This window comes from Neofelis nebulosa, chromosome 16 (genome assembly GCF_028018385.1).
Source record: "Neofelis nebulosa isolate mNeoNeb1 chromosome 16, mNeoNeb1.pri, whole genome shotgun sequence".
In the NCBI taxonomy this organism is placed as follows: Eukaryota; Metazoa; Chordata; class Mammalia; order Carnivora; family Felidae; genus Neofelis; species Neofelis nebulosa.
This window is the reverse complement of record NC_080797.1, coordinates 60,925,838-60,939,332: the sequence shown is the minus strand read 5'-3', so window position 1 is coordinate 60,939,332 and position 13,495 is coordinate 60,925,838. Positions and strand designations below refer to the sequence as shown.

Sequence of the window (13,495 nt, the reverse complement as noted above, 5' to 3'; positions counted from 1 at the left end):
GGCCCCTCCCCCCGCCCCCCCAGGTCTCAGGCTTGTAACCGGTGGTGGTCACCCCCTTCTCCAGAGGCAGAATTGTGCATGGTTACAATAGCAAGGGGGGTAGATTTGGTCTGTCTGGCCTGAGTTTGAGCCCCAGTTGTGTACCTGTGTAACTCTTTGCGTCTTGCTCCTCTGATAAATGGAACAGGAGGACCTACCTCACAGGGTTGTTGCCATGAAGCTTAAGAGAGATGATGCGTGTAAGATGTCCGGCACATAGAAAATGCTCAAGGACCTATGTCAGATGTGGCTGTGGCCTCTGACCCCAGACCCTAGCTTCCCGATGGTCTCAAATTTAGGCCTGGCAGGCTTGGGGACATGGGCTAATGAGCCCCAGTTGGCGGCTGCCTTTGCTCTTCTGAGACATGAACCTGAGGAGGCCTCTCGGAGCCGCAGCCTGGGCCGCGCCTCCTGCTGAGGGTCCGGCCTTCCCAGGAGGAGCCCTGCGGCCGCAGCTGCCTCACCCCCATCCTTGTACCAGCCTCTATGTCCCCGGACATTATCTGTAGCCCTGTCTGACTTCCTGTATCTCAGACGCCCTGACTGAATGCTTTAGTTTACAGCCGTGACTTTTATACCTCCCCACCCCACCCCTCACCCTCCACCTCCAGGCCCCCAGGGACAGGATTAAAACTAAGGAGCGAGTACGGAGCTAGAGGCCCACCCCTCTCTTTGCACGGAGGATGCAGAAGCCCTCGAATGGTCCTCGGTGTGGGGCTTCCTCTGGGTTGGTTTTATAAGTGACGACTCCCGATTCAGTGGCACCTCCTTGGTTGCCTCAGCCCAAGCTCTGTTTTACGAATAAGGAAAGGAGGCCCAGAGAAGAGGTTAGGTGACTTGCCTAAGACCACACATCCTCTACCAACTGCATTCAAAAGGGCCCTTCTGCCTCAGGGGCTGAGCAGTGGGGCTCTGATGGGTGTATATGGGACGCTCTTGTCCAGCACAGGGAAGAGCTCGTTGTGGGGAGAGGGATGAAGCTGCTTTGGTCCCTGACCCCTCCCTGGGGTAGCCGGCATTGCCCCTGAAGTTGGACGATCTGGTTCAGAAGCTCTAGAGTCAGGATGGGGTTTGAGTCCAGTAACTGTGGGACTTTGGTTGAGCCAGTTGCTTAACCTCCTTCCTTGGGCCTCAGTTTCCTCATCTGTAAAAGAGGGCTAATAATACGTACCTCTCTGGAGGATTAGATGAAATATTGCTTGTAAATCGCTTAATGCATAGTACATGCTCAATAAAGAATAGCTATTATTAATAATTAGCAGTGGGACAGAGTTAATTTAAAGCATGAGCTGGGGGTGGGGTGGGGGAAGGAGAACAGAGGGAACTCCTCTTTCCTGCCTCCCACCTCGGTCTCCATGACTTCATCCTCCTGCATTGGCAGAGGCTAAACTTCCCTCTGCTTGATTCTCCGGCCTCAGAGATCATTCCAGCTCTTCCCCTGTGGTAGAGCTAGTGCCTGTAGAAACTCCCAGGGAAGGTGGGAGGCAGGGGGGTTACTCTATTGCTTTGGATCCCTCAGGAGGCTTTGCTAATGGCTCCAGTGTCCTGAGGCTGGCAACTGCATTCAGAAGGAATTTTTTTTTTTAATGTTTATTCATTTTTTGAGAAAGAGAGAAGATGTAAGTGGGGAGGGGCAGGGAGAGAGAGAGAGAGAGAGAGAGAGAGAGAGACAGAATCCAAAGCATGCTCCAGGCTCAGAGCTGTCAGCACAGAGCCTGACGCGGGGCTCGAACCCATGAACCATGAGATCATGACCTGAGCTGAAGTCGGATGCTTAACTGACTGAGCCATCCAGGCATCTCCAGAGGCAATTTTTCATTGAAGTCTAACCTCTGTCCTATCTGCTTCTGTTCCAAGAAGCATGATGGGATGTGTATTTGCAAATATCAGCCAACCAGTGTGGGAAGTCCAGTCTGCTCTCCTCCTTTCCCAGATCCCAGGAGCTCCCATGACCCTCTCACTTAGGGTAGGCTTCCCCACCCCACAGCTTGCCCCCTTCCTGGACTGGAGCCAGGCCTGGACTCTCAATGGTGGACTGTGCCCTGGGGTCCCTTCGACTGTGTGGACGAGCATTCTCACAACTCTATATCTATAAAGCACTCTGCGGCTTACCAAGCACTTGTATCTGTATCTGTTATCTCATTTCATTCACCTGTTGCCCTAGAGGCTAACAAGCAGTTAGGTGTGCTGGCGACACCTACTATGGGTTTGCAAGGGTCATCTGTACCCACTTCTTTCCAACTCCTGGTTCAGTCCAATGAGCCCAAATTGGCCATCGTGTAAGTATTTACCCATGGAAACTAGCAAACGCTACAAATCAGAGCCTTTTCTCTTTTTTTGAGAGCTGGTTGGTGAACACTGATCAGCACACCCCCAGTAGGGGAGCAAGGTCATGAACCCCATTTTTCAGAGGAGAGAATTGAGGCCCAGAGAGGGGAAATGTCCTGCCCAGTGCCACATAGCTAAAAGCTGAAAATCACATCTGATTCTCAGGCCTCCAGAGCCCCAACCACACCCCCAAACACACACACACTCCTGAGGTGCAATCCTGGCAAAACATTAGCCGAAGACCATTTCAGTGTCTGGGCATTCTGTCTACCCTCTGCTCTTTGAACTACCTCTCCTCTGTCCATCACCCTTGGAGAGTAGGAGGGCACGGGTGGGGATGGAAGAAGAAGACTTGATCTTCCCTGGAGTCAAAGGGAAGTCAGAGCAGAGTCCTTGCTCCCTAACTTGAGTAAGGAGCATGATGGTAAGAAATTCCCCAGGAGGGGGGTGCCTGGATGGCTCGGTCGGTTAAGTGGTTAAGCGTCTGACTCTTGATCTTGATCTTGGTTCAGGTCATGATCTCAAGGTTTGTGAGCCTGGAGCCTGCTTCGGATTCTGTGTCTCCCTCTCTCCCTGCCCCTCCCCCCGCTTGCACCCTGTCTCTTTCTCTCTCTATCTCTCTCTCTCTCAAAAATAAACACTAAAAAAAAAAAAAAAAAAAAAAAAGAATCCCAAGCAGGCTCCACACGATCAGCGCAGAGCTGGAGGCGGGGCTCGAACCCAGGAACCGTGAGATCATAACCTGAGCCAAAGTCAGACGTTCAACCAACTGAGCCCCTCAGGCGTCCCCTACTTGGGATTCTGTCTCTCTTCTCTGCCCCCTCCTCAGCTCTTGCACTCTCTCTCTCTCTCTCAAAATAGATAAACTTAAAAAAACAAAGTAAAAAAAAAAGAAATTCCCCAAAAGGCATGACAAGAGGATCCACAAGGCGCATCAATGAATCCTTGCTCTGTGCCCTTCCCGCAAACAGCTGGGCCCTGTGCTCCCTTTACCAAGCATCTCCCCACCTCTGAGACCCTTTTCCTAGTGCCTTAGGACTCAGCAGAAGGGGCCATTTGGGGGTGGGGGCTGGGGGACACCCTGTTTGCTGGTCGTGTGACCTTGGGCAAGTGGCATCCTCTTTCCGTACCTTTGTTCCCTTATGAGTACAGTGAAAGGCTGGGACCATTTGCATCTGAAGATGCAGAGGCGGGTCCTATGGAGGTGACTATGTCCGCAGGGCCCGTCACCCCTGGCCTGCCTTCAGGAGGGACCTCCCTGAGGAGATCCTCAAGGGGATCAGGGATAGCTGGGTGACTTATTATACCCCAGAAGAGTGTCATCATCCTCATTTTATAGATGAGGAAACCGGCTCAGAGAGGTTAGCTTGACTTGCCTGAGTTCCCTCGGCTACCAAATTCTGCTCCCCAGCATTCAGACACAGGTCTCAAAGCCAGTGGGCTTAGCCACTGCACTACACAGCCAAGCCTCGGGGGCACATTAGCCTCCTCGCTCACCCCTGGAAGCCAGAGCGGCTGGTGGGGCGGGGGAGGCGGGCAACGTGGGAGGTTTCCTGGGGAGGGTCTGTCCCTGTGTCCTCTGTGGGCAGCTGAGTCACAGAAGACACCGAGGGCCCTGACTGGGCTCTCTCCACACTCCCTCCCACCGGGCAGCCTCCTACCCGCCCTTCATGAGCCAGGCGGAGATGGCGCAGTTCCGCCTTAATGGTTTCTGTCACTGGCTGCGGCAGCATGTTTTATGAGGGGCGGGCCGTGCCCAGGGCGCCTGTGGCCCCACCCGGGGCTCCGCCCGCCCCGGCTGCTGGGAGGGGCCCCTGGAGCAGCTCAGTAATTACCCAGTTGGGGCTGGCACTGGAGGGCCCGGGGCCTGCTCCTGAGGCTTGAGCACCCCAGGACAGCGGGAGTCTGAGAGTGCCAACAAGGAAGAAATTTCTAGATCCTCTCATCCCGTCAAGGTTGGGGGTTCTGAAGCCAAAATTCTGGCCCCTCTGGCTCTTCGCCCTGCCTCGGGTTCAGGAAAAGTGGCAGCTGCCCCTGCCTTCAGATCTGATTCAAGTGCTTTGAGAAGCAGCTACGGGCAGAGGGGGTGGTGGGGGGGTGGGGTGGGGTGGAGTGGGGAAGAACAAAGCGACAAGAGCAAGCGTGTCCCCGCTGTGAGACTTTCTTCAAGTCTGAGCCGCTGTCACCCACAGCAGAGCCATTCCCACCCCCCAAAGGAGAGCTCACCCAAAGCCACCTCAGCCATCCCCCTGCTTCTGGAAGTAGGCTGGTCCTAGAGTATCACTCGGCAGGCCCATCCTGAGAAAATACTTGAGCCTCCTTCTGTGTCTGGGGCTGACCTGGAAGTTCTTCCAGATATCTAACCTTAATCTCCTATGTCATCTTAGCCCTCCCGCTCTGTTCTTCCTGCCATCTACGGAGGGATCCTCCAGAGGCTGTTAAATGGCAATGGACTCATCCCCTCTCCACAGCCTTGCTGTGGGTGCCTGACTCCGACAGTTTCCTGCTTTCCCACTCTCCTTGGCCCTGCACCCCTTCCTTCCCACCATCCCTGGCCACCTCCCCATCTCCCCAGCCCGTCCCCAGCCTCTGCCACCCAGCTCTGGCCCCAGAGGAGCTGAATCCAAGCACTCACAGTGGGCTCTGGGCCATGGCCACCATCACGGCTTCGGGGAGTCATTGAGCCCAGCGACAAGCCAGCAGCCTCCATCGAGGTATAAATACTCCCACATGCCTGGACCAGCCCCCTGCCTGAGGGCTGGGGCGGGGCTGCCTCCCCAGGCCTGGCAGGCAGGTCACATGCCCCATAAATGCCACAGGACCACAGGCCCTTCCCAGCAGCCCTGGGGAGACCAATTGGGGCTTGACCTTTCTGGATAGATGGACAATGGATGGGTGGATGGACAGGTGGATAGACAGAAGGGTAGACGGATGGTTAGAGTGGACAGATCAAAGGATGGACAGATTGATGGATGGACTAATGACTAGATGGAAAGCTGGATAGGTGGATAGATGGACAGACAGATGGATGAATAGACAGGGGACAGATTGAACTGCCTATGGATGTTCATTTGGTAGATGGGGAATAAGGGATGCTTGGTTTTAAGAAAATAAGAAATACTACCCCTCACGCTCCCATCCAGTCCCTTCTAAGACACACTTCCCAGGACCCCTTTTCTCCTAGAAAAGACTGGCCACCTAGTCTGAGGGATTGGCTCTGCTGGGTCTCCCTTCTCCTCGGATGCCCCTTTCCGGAGACCTCTCACCTAAATATCCCAACCCCCAAAGATCTTTTGCTCTTACTCTTGGGGATCATTGACGGACCATCTTTTCCTTCCTCCTGCCTATTCTTGAGTCCAGGCTCTGAGGCTGTGAGCCCACCTCCAGATTTTGCTCCCAGAAGCAAGGTCAGCTTGCCCTCCAAGGCTAGCAGGAGAAGAGGGAAGCAAAATTCTCAATTCCAAAACCATGAGCCCCTTAGATGGGCAATTTAGGGAGAAGATGCCCCTCACCTCCTACCTTCCCCAGAGGTTTTTAAAAGCATGATTGGGTCTGATGGTGAGAACAGGCTCGACAAGGGACTTGTAGGTAGACAAAGTGACCCAGAACCATTGGCGGCTTGACTAGAGAGTTGGGCTCCTGGAAGGGGGGGACTTCTTGTCTGCTTAATCCCCCCTGGGGCACAGTGTGAAGAGAGCAGTGGCCTGAGGCCTTAGACACTGATTCCCAGAGAAGCAAGCTCCTTCCAATCCTCAGTCTGCCCAGCCGTGAAAGGGACCGAAGAGTGGGGGTGAGGTGGGGAGTGATGGGAGGAACAGGAGAATTTTTCACAGATTATGAAATATGGCCTTGTTTTCCCTTACAACAAGCTTCCTCCAGCCATGCCATCTGTAGGGAGGTAGAGGAATGGGCTGAGGGACGGGACCACATTGCTTGCCTCTGAGCACCCATTAGCGCTGCAGTCCTGTGTCCGGAAGTCCCACCCCCCTCAGGAAGTCCCTGAGCTGAACGTGTGGTTCTCCCCCTGTGGGCTGCATTGATAACTGGCTGCAGAGTTGATTGGCTGTGGTATGATTGGCAGCTGAGGATTTGACCTGTGAGACCAATAGGGATGACTGGAGCCCTGTTTCACCTCATCCCCTAGTCTGGCATTTGTCATCTCATAAGCCCCATCATCCTTCTGATCAAGGACCCCAGAAGTGTCCTTTTCCCAGCTCTGCCATCAACATCGGCTAGTGGGGGAGTGAATCTCATTTCCTCCTTTATTAAATGGGCTCATCTTTGCCCTACGTACCTCACCTGACTCTCCTGGGGACGGAGTGAGAACCAGGCAATAAAAATGCCTGAAGGAAGACGAACTGACACCATCTTTTCTGGTGCTCCTGTGTCCTCCCCTCAGATTCTGGGCCCATGGGATTTCAGGAAAGGGAGGAGGGCTGAGATCTTTTGCCCTTCAACCATGTGCCCTTCCCAGGGTGTTTGTTCCCTATGGGGGTGGTCAAGAGCTCTCACACCCACATGGGGCTCTCTTCTGTCAGTGCAGAGCCTGCTTTGGATCCTCTGTCTCTCCCTCTCTCTTTGCCCTTCCCCTGTCGCTCTCTCTCTCTCAAAAAATAAATAAACTTAAAAAAAAAAAAAGGAGTGCTCACATCCAGTGGGTGGCCCCCTCTTTGCCTGCCCACCCTAGTGGGGGCTCAGGTTCCTGCCATCCCTTGGGCCAGGGGCCTCTTGTGCTCTGTACATATCATTTCCGGAAGCCCTGCTCATTATTACCAGTCTATCATTAGGGGTATTAATTCTGCCACCACTACTAATAATACAGATCTAGTACCAGACAAATACATACTGTGCAGCCCCTCCCCCCAAGCCATCCTGAGCACGTGCGAGAGCATACAAGGCAGACAGTAAGCTTAGTGCTTGAATTTACTGAACTGAAGTGAAAAGAGCACTGAGGGGCCCTCCCCTCCCCCTCCCCCCAAGTCCCTCTCTATTTGACAGATAAAGAAACTGAAGGGATTGTGGAGGAGATTGTTCTCTGCTCTGTAGGTACCTGGGCACCGACCCTTCCTCCAGGAACCTGGGCTGGGTGAAGCTGGCTAAGTGCCTACTTATTCCCTTGCTCCTCTGAGGAGAAGGATGTGGAGAAGGGGCATGTTCTGGGGGGTATTCCCCCAAGCCCATACAGCTCCTGGGCTCCAGCCCCCACCTTTCTCCCCTCAGCACCTCCAGATCCCCCTGGGCTTGGCATGGTCATCCCAAAGAACTTTCTCTCCAAAACCCTTCCTGCCTCAGAGATTGGGCATACTTATGGGAAGGCCCAGAGAGGCCAAGCTTCCTCTCCAAAACCACATGCTCTGTGGGGCTCAGTGTGGGCTCCAGGAACCCCTCCCAGAAGGAGCTGGGGATGTCTCTGACAGTGGACACTTCTGCTCTGTCTCTGCTAAGATCACTCTGGTTCTGCTAAGTGGAGTCTGATAATTGGGTTTTCTGAGCATGGTGGGGTGTGTGTGTGTGTGTGTGTGTGTGTGTGTCCTTGAGCACATCCTATGCCTTGGCTGGTATAGTCTGGGACATGGCTATGGAATTTACAAGTGTAGGTGGAATCTCCAACTGTCTCCGGGCGATCCAGTTCTAGGGACACACCCCATTCTAGGGGTGTGTGTTTGTGTGTGTGTGTGTGTGTGTGTTTGTGTTTGTGTGTGTGTGTGTGTGTGTGTGTGTGTGTGCGCGCGCGCATGCGCACACGTGTGTGTGATGGTGCCCAAGCCGGCTGTAGTTTGTCAGAAGCAATAGTTTCAGGCTAGAGGAGCAGGGCTTGAAGCTGACTGATTATGCATCTTCCCCTGAGCATGGGGTGAAGGTTCAGGCCAGACTTCCCAGTGGGTTCTCTTGTTGCATCTCGAGGGGTGCCCACCCCCTGGAGTGGCCAGAGTAACCGTGAGAGCAAGGGTTCCCTCTTCTCTGTGACTCACAGCTGGCTCTCAAATCAAGTTCCTTGAGCGATCACGATTCAGCTAATTCTCTCCCCGGCCCCATTCATCTGAGCTGACTAAGCAAGAGCCACAGGCAGGGTAGAGACCTGGGGACGCTCACGACAGCAGTCATTCTTAACCCCGCAGGCCTTCTTGCCTCAGCCTCTGTCCATTTCCCTGCTTTGGGCCTGGTCGTGCCTAGTTGGATCGGTTACACTTGCAGCCCCCCGAGAAAGGTTGCCACTGCCTCCCTTTGGGGCCCTCCGGGCATGTCTCTCCATCTTCCCCTTCCACCTGCCACCCACCTGCAGTGTGGAGAGGTCCACCTGGACATCAGACCTCAATTTGTCTCGTTGCATTTGGCCTCATTTTTTACTGTTTGGTCAATGCCCGGCCTTTAAGGCCTGGATAGGATCAGGAAGTAGAGAGGGCTTCTCCAGGGATGACCCCCTCCAGTCCACTTTGTTCTAGTGGCATTGCTCTGGGCTTTTCCTGAACACTGGGAGAATGTGAAGGACACAGAAGGACGTAGTGAGGGTGATGATGAGGGGGTGCTGGGCTCCGAGCGGGACCTCTGGTGTATGGAGAGGTCCGTTCTGGGGAGGTGGTGGTGGAAGATGGGTTTGGGGATGAGGTTGGAGGCGGGCACAGAGGTGGTGGAAGGGGCAATAAATTGGAAAGACCAAAATTATTCAGGGACGTTTGATACTTTGAAATGCACTCTCCCAGAGGTCATCTTGTCATTTCCCTGCTCCTGGGCATGTTGCCAGCCCAACCACACCCATCCCAGATCAATGGTTGTCTCTCCACTCAGGAAACCACCTCCTGTGGTCACCCAGTCCAGCCAAACTCAAGTTACGATACTGAAACATGTCATGATGTCTAATGCCAATCTCTCCTGTGGCAGAAGCCGATCTCGGCTTGTTGGATTCGCTCCCTGCAGGCCGAGCAGGGATGGCGGGCTGTGACTGGGAAGGAAAAAGGGGAGGGCATACCTTTGGGACCCCTGTCCCTTGCATCCCTCTGTTATGGGGGAATCAGGGGAGGCGTGCAGAAGTGGCTCCCAGCAGCCCCACCTCATGAGAATACGGAGCTGGAAAGACCATTAGAGGGGCAGTGGACAGGGGGCCTTCCTCCCGTCCTTTCCTGTACACAAGGTCTCAGGAAATTTCAGCGTGACTTAGGAACAGTCTCTGGCTATCCGCGTGAGCCCTGTGCTGGCATATTCTGCTGATACATGAAGACTCCGGCTGGGAGGAGGAAGTTAGACATCAGGAAGGATTTCCTGGCTGGGAAGGACTGACAGAGCCCATGGGAAGAGGTATCGCTTTCTTAGAGGGCAGATGGGACTCTCCTTGGGGGCTAAAGAAAAAGGCTCTCCCTGAGACCAGGGTGGGGGTGGGGGCTGGCACACCACAACTTCCCAGAAGGCACGCGTCTCCCGTGGGCTTTACCCTTGTCTTTAACTTTCCCAGCCCGCCTCCCTCTGTCACAAGGAATGGCAAAGGCTGTCGGTAGGGGGCCAATGTGGGCTCGGTGTGAGAGTGAGACAAAGATGGGGGCAGGGAGGGGCCCTGCCCTCCTTCCCAAGAGCAGAATTGAGAGGATTCTGGGGCTCTCCGAGCCCCTGGGAAATAAAGTCCTCTGAGAACTCCCTGGCATTCCCGGGAGAACAGGTTCCTGGCCCTGGGAGGTGAGTGAGGCGCCGGGCCTGGGGGGGCAGCATGCCTCAGCAGGCCCTGGAGCCGGGAGCTCAGCTCCGCACAGGCAGCGGCATGGGGCGGGGCCGGGCGGGGAGCTGGGAGGATGAGCGCCTCTCCCCATGGCACCGTGGCCCCTGACGATCCCGAGCTTCCCCAGTCCCAGCCTGACTGTGGCCCTGCCTGGCCCTCCACGTGAGAGAGGTCCTGGGACAGGAGGTGCTGCCCATCCCCCCCCCCCCACCATCAGTTGGGGACGCCCCCCTACCGCCTGTGTCCTGGGGGTCAGAGAATGACCAACGTGGCATAAGAGCCTGAGCCGGGCCCTGCGGGGGGCGGGAGCGGGAATGGGCTGGAGTGCGATGCCATCCCTCCACCACACCCTCCAGTTCAGCCCAGAGGAGCTGGGTTTCATCAGTGGGTGAAGGCCACGGTCAAGCAGAGCTGGACTCCGTGGCAGTGGAGACTTCATGACTTCGAGGGAGCTGACCAAACGTCCTCCCTCAGGATTAGCAAAGTGAGGAGGGCACCCCTTCGAGCAGGGGGGATGCGTGGTATAGAGGCAGGGAGAGGGATGAAGCGACTTCCCTGGGGTGTGCCCTCTTCCCCTGGGTCCTTTCCCACCGGCCAGCTGCGTCTGGCCACGGGACGCACACAAACATACCCCCTGACACACACTTCTGGGTATAGAGAGAAGAGGCAAATACTTGTTAGAGTCCATGCTTTATCTAACTTGCTTCTTCGAACAACACTTCGGGAGGACCTGGGGGACTCCCTGGGGAATGCCAGAAGCTTACCTGATGCGGGGAGGGGGTGGGGAGAAGCCCTGGGAGCCAGAGAGGGCTTCCTGCTGGTCCAGCCAGTTTCCCTAAGGGCCTTTGCTTCCCAGACTCCCAATTCTGGGTTTCAGGGGTCCTAGAGCTGCCTGCCTCTCCCGGGTCTGTTCCCTGGGCCCTCCGATTTCAGAAGTCTTGATGGAGAGAGGTATTCCTAAACCTCCAGGGGATTCTGCCTTGAGCTCAGCATCAGCAACCGGCCACAGCACCTGTTTGCCACCTGTCTGCTTCTCCACCAGGTGCACCACCCCCTTCCTGCACCCCAGGCCTCCCCGGAGCCCCCAGGCATCTAGACCCCAGCCCAGGCCGCCCAGAGATGTTGAGCGATTTCTTGATCAACACACCCCCTTGGCACCACCCAGCTCCCAGAGCTGGGGTCCCCCCTCTCCCCCAGAAAGCCACTAACGTTGGGAATCTGCCTCCCTGTCTTTCAGCTCTTGTTTTCCAGTTCTAGCATTGCCAAGTCCTCATTTTCTCCCAGCGCGGGGTGGCAAAGCAAAGCCTCTCCAAGCACAGAGCTGCACACAAAATCCAACAAAACACCAGAATGAAAAGCCCTCCTACAGCAAGAAGGGTTGGAGTTGGACGGCCTGGGACAGGGACGAGAGGGAGGACCATGAGGGGGTCCTCCTTGGCCTCCAGGCACTCACCCTGCTTCCTGAGTCTCCCTTGAGCTGCAGTGAGAAGATGGGGAGCACCCAGGGGCTCCCAGTCTCTCCCAGGGCCCGTTAAAAAGGCAAACCCCCACCCCATGCTCTGGCCCGGCCCTGCTGGCCTCCACGGCTGACTTGGGACAGGTCTCCTCTTACCTGCTCAGTGAAGCAGGTCGGCGTGGGGGCCCGGGTCTGGGGGGCCAGGAGCTCCGTCCGCCTGTCAGTCCGTCAGCTTGGCCGTCCTGGGTCTGTGCTGACATCAGGTGAGGGGAGGCAGCTGCTGGGTGAGCCAATAATTATGATATCAGCTTCCCCTTGCCCCGAGGGGCTGCTGCCAAAACGGGGAGAAGAGCAAGGTGACTAAGAAGCTAGTTTGCTCCTTGGCTCTTGTTTGACAGGTACCGGCTCCTGTGCCCGCCCCAGCCACACCCCGGCTCCCCCCAACCCCTCCCTTCTCCTGGGCCAGCCCTGGCCCCCAATCTCTGCCAGCGGGCACGGCCTGTGGCCCGCGGAGGAGGGGGTTGTCCCGTGGCCCCCACCTGCACCCCAGAAGGGGGATGTCAGCCCTCACGGGTGGGGCACAGGCCTGTCGGGACACGCACACGTGTGTCAGGAGAGCTGGGCCACCACATGTATGTTCACGGCGCCTGCAAAGGGATTCCAGGGAGCAGCTCTGCGTGGCGGCCCAGGGTTCTCTGCGGCCTAATGTGGACGGGCAGGGGTTGTGACCCCTCAAGGGCCAGGTTACAAGCACAGAGGTGCAGAGAACTGTCTGCCCATGGGGTCCATCCGTCTGTCTGTCTCTCCCGTCCCTCTGATACCTTCAGGGTGTGTCCTTGTGTGGGTGGGTGTGTGTGGGTGTGTGCACCCACATGCCTCTGTGTCTGTGACTCCCTCCATGTGTCCGTGGGCACGTGAGTCTTTCCATGTGTCTGTACATTCGTCACCTGGGGCAGTGTGCCCCTGCAGCTACGTCTTCCCCCACGTCTGTGTGCAGGCCTGTCACCCTATATCCTATGTCCGTGTCCGCTTGTAGGTCATCTGGGTCTGTGCACAGGTCTGTGCTCTGGGTCAGAGGTCTGGCTCTGTGTGTGTCGGTGCAGGTGGGGACAGGCGTCCCTTGGTTAGAGTGGAGTGCCTCGTGAGCCCTGGGAATTGGTCCCCCCGGCTCCCACCTGGACCCAGGCCTGCAGCCTATCTCTGGCTCCCTGACAGTCCTCCCTGCTTCTGCCTGGGATCCTGCCCCACCCCCTTCTCACTGCTTCCCTTTTCATCTTTGCCCCACCCCTGTCTCCCGTTCCTGGCCATCCTTTCCCTCCACCCTCTTCCCACTCATCCTGGCTTCTAAACCCAGTTGTATCTCTTCCTGGAGCTGAAGGCTCCAGGAACCTAGCGGTGGGTCTGCTCCCCAGTGGGGCCTGGGGTCTGGCTTCTGGCCTAAGAGTACGGAGGGGGCAACTCCTCACCACTTACTCTTATTCCAAGAAGGGAGGTAATGTTAACCTGGGCTGGAGGATGGTGGTGGTCATCAGGCACCGGCGTGGAGCACACGTAAACGTTTCCTGACTTTCTGGTCTAGGTAGGGAATAATCATTTCAGAAAAGAGAGTACAGAGGCAGATAATAATGAACCCATCTGTGAGTGACGGTTAGCTGTGTCATCTTCCATACCGACCACTCGGGCCTCAGTTTCCTCACCTGTTAAATTATTTACCCATAGAGTTGTTGTGAGGACTCCGGGTTGTGTTTAAAGTCCCTAGCACAATCTCCGGTGTATAGTAGGTGTTCAATAAATGCATGCCCCCTTTCTCTTCACCGGGCCCAGTGGTGCTGGGTGGGAAATTGCTGGTTTGCCCGCTTGGCTATAGGAATTGTATTCTGGGGCTAGAACAGGGGCCCTGACTCAAGCCACCTTTCTCTGGGGCTCATGTTGGCAATCAAAGCCCCGTTCCCTTAACCTGATCATCA

General features: G+C 56.0%; 1 protein-coding gene across 7 annotated transcripts in view; it reads right to left on the bottom strand.

Annotated features, from left to right (window-relative positions):
• Positions 1-11,906, bottom strand: part of FOXN1 (forkhead box N1) — a 28,164-nt gene extending 16,258 nt beyond the window's left edge. For 3 of the 7 annotated variants that reach the window (XM_058703784.1, XM_058703788.1, XM_058703787.1), the window contains exon 1: positions 11,685-11,906. Coding sequence is in view for 3 of the 7 variants with exons in the window: in XM_058703782.1 (XP_058559765.1) it covers positions 5,003-5,047 (45 nt within the window). In the remaining 4 variants the exon portion in view is untranslated. Of the gene's footprint in view, positions 1-5,002; positions 5,073-11,684 lie in introns of those variants that run through there. The other 4 variants (XM_058703782.1, XM_058703789.1, XM_058703785.1 and 1 more) reach the window with 3 other exon arrangements.
• Between the last annotated feature and the right edge of the window lie 1,589 nt (positions 11,907-13,495).